The 1,772-nt window shown below is 42.7% G+C and overlaps 1 protein-coding gene across 1 annotated transcript; it reads left to right on the top strand.

Annotated features, from left to right (window-relative positions):
- Positions 1-983: 983 nt before the first annotated feature.
- LOC114463008 (coiled-coil domain-containing protein 40-like) lies at positions 984-1,772 on the top strand. The gene has a single exon (XM_028446209.1). It carries the CDS (start codon positions 1,002-1,004, stop codon positions 1,770-1,772), a length of 771 nt encoding a protein of 256 aa, XP_028302010.1. The 5' UTR covers positions 984-1,001.

Below are 1,772 nucleotides of genomic sequence, written 5' to 3'. Positions count from 1 at the left end.
ACTGGTCCCTGACCTGCTGCTGGGATCTTTGATATGGGTTCTTTTTAGAAGCCAGTCAGATTCAAGGGCAGTTCCTTTGAGGTTTTTCTCCTGACCTTAGTGTTTTACTTTTGACTGGCAGCCAACTGGTTCTGTCTTTCTTTGTGGAAAATTACCATTCATTAGGACCATTCACAAGCTTTTATTAAAAAAAAAATGAAGAGCAATTCAAATTCATTCCATGGCAGAAGTGTAGAGATTCAGACTCACCCACTGGTGAGTTCACCATCAATTGACAACATCGGTGTAGCAGAACATGCTGCTCAGGAACAGTTAATGATGAACATCTCAATAACTACTGTTGACATGAAGGATGAAGATCCCAAACAAGGAAACAAGGAGGAGGACCTGCTTGTATTGGACCATAATCATCAGCTGGTCCTGAAACATCAAACTGCTCTGACTCATGAACTGGGCAAACAGTTGGAACAGATGCAATTTGAACTGAAAGAGAAGACCAAAATACAAAAGGAGGATGCCAGATACAGCCTAAAACTAAAGAGTGAGCTGCAGAAGGAGCAGGCAAATCAGGTTAGGCTGCAGAAAAAGCTCCAGGACCTTACAACAGCCCAAGTTCAGACAGTGGTCAAACACAACCAGGTCCAAGAGCAATTAGAGGTGAATACAAAACAAAGCTCTGAATATTCAGAAAAGAAGTGCAAAGCTGAACACAGCGTGACTCAGTTTCAGGCAGAATTGGACAATCTGATGCTGCTCAGTCTGTACACAAAAAAAGACTTTGAAGAGGTGCACTCTCAGTTAAAAACAATGAAACATGTCCGACACAAGGAACAAGCTGAGAAAAGCCAAGCAGAGAAGGAGAAACAAAAGCAGGATCTGTATGTGAATGTGATAACAAAGGATTTAGACAGGCTGAGGCAGCAGAAAGATATGCATTTGTGTAAAATCATTGCTCTAAAAGAGGAACACGGGCATCCAACAAAAGCCTCTCCAAGATTAATATGGACATGGAGTTGTTGTTGATGACACGTAAACAGTTGCTATGTCAGTGGAACAACAGTCTGCTGGAAATGCAAAAACGGGATGAGCCTTTTAGTGCCAAGCAGGAGGCAGTATTTAAGGACAGGCAGCAGTTGATTCTGCTGGATGAGGAGATCGATAAATACAATAAATCCATCAAAGCAATAGAAGAGCAAAATCAGACGATGATCACTGAGCTGGAATGGTATAGAACTGACTGCGCAGCACTCACAAAGCGCATCAGTGAAAAGCGGAGTCAGCAGAAGGCTTTGCAGAGCCGCTACAGAGAGCATGAGCACTTACTGGAGCAAACATCAAAAAGCCTGGTTGTGCTCAAAATGAACATTAGTACACAGCAGGCTGAACTCAACAATTACAGCAAGAAAATGGATAAAATAAGTTCCATCCGTCAGGAGCTTGAGAATAAGATCATCACCCACATGGAGCAGCAGCTCCCCCACAAAAACAAAGATGAGCATTCCCTCATCAAGAAGACAACTTCTCTGAAGACAGAGAAGCAAAGTCTGCTGCAGCATCAGGAGAGTAATATCACTGAAATAAAGTTGGCGAGCCACAACGCCAATGTTCTGGTGGGCACTCTGGAACTCACTCAGCAAGACCTTGAAGAAGAAATCAGACAACTGAATAAGCATCTGACCATCATCCGGACTGATATTTTGTCACATATGAAGCTCCTTAAGCAGAAGCAGGGGACGATTACAGACTACAAAATAAGATCAACAAAATTGTAG

Source organism: Gouania willdenowi, chromosome 5 (assembly GCF_900634775.1).
Source record: "Gouania willdenowi chromosome 5, fGouWil2.1, whole genome shotgun sequence".
NCBI classification, from domain to species: Eukaryota; Metazoa; Chordata; class Actinopteri; order Blenniiformes; family Gobiesocidae; genus Gouania; species Gouania willdenowi.
This window is presented reverse-complemented; position numbering and strand designations above follow the sequence as displayed.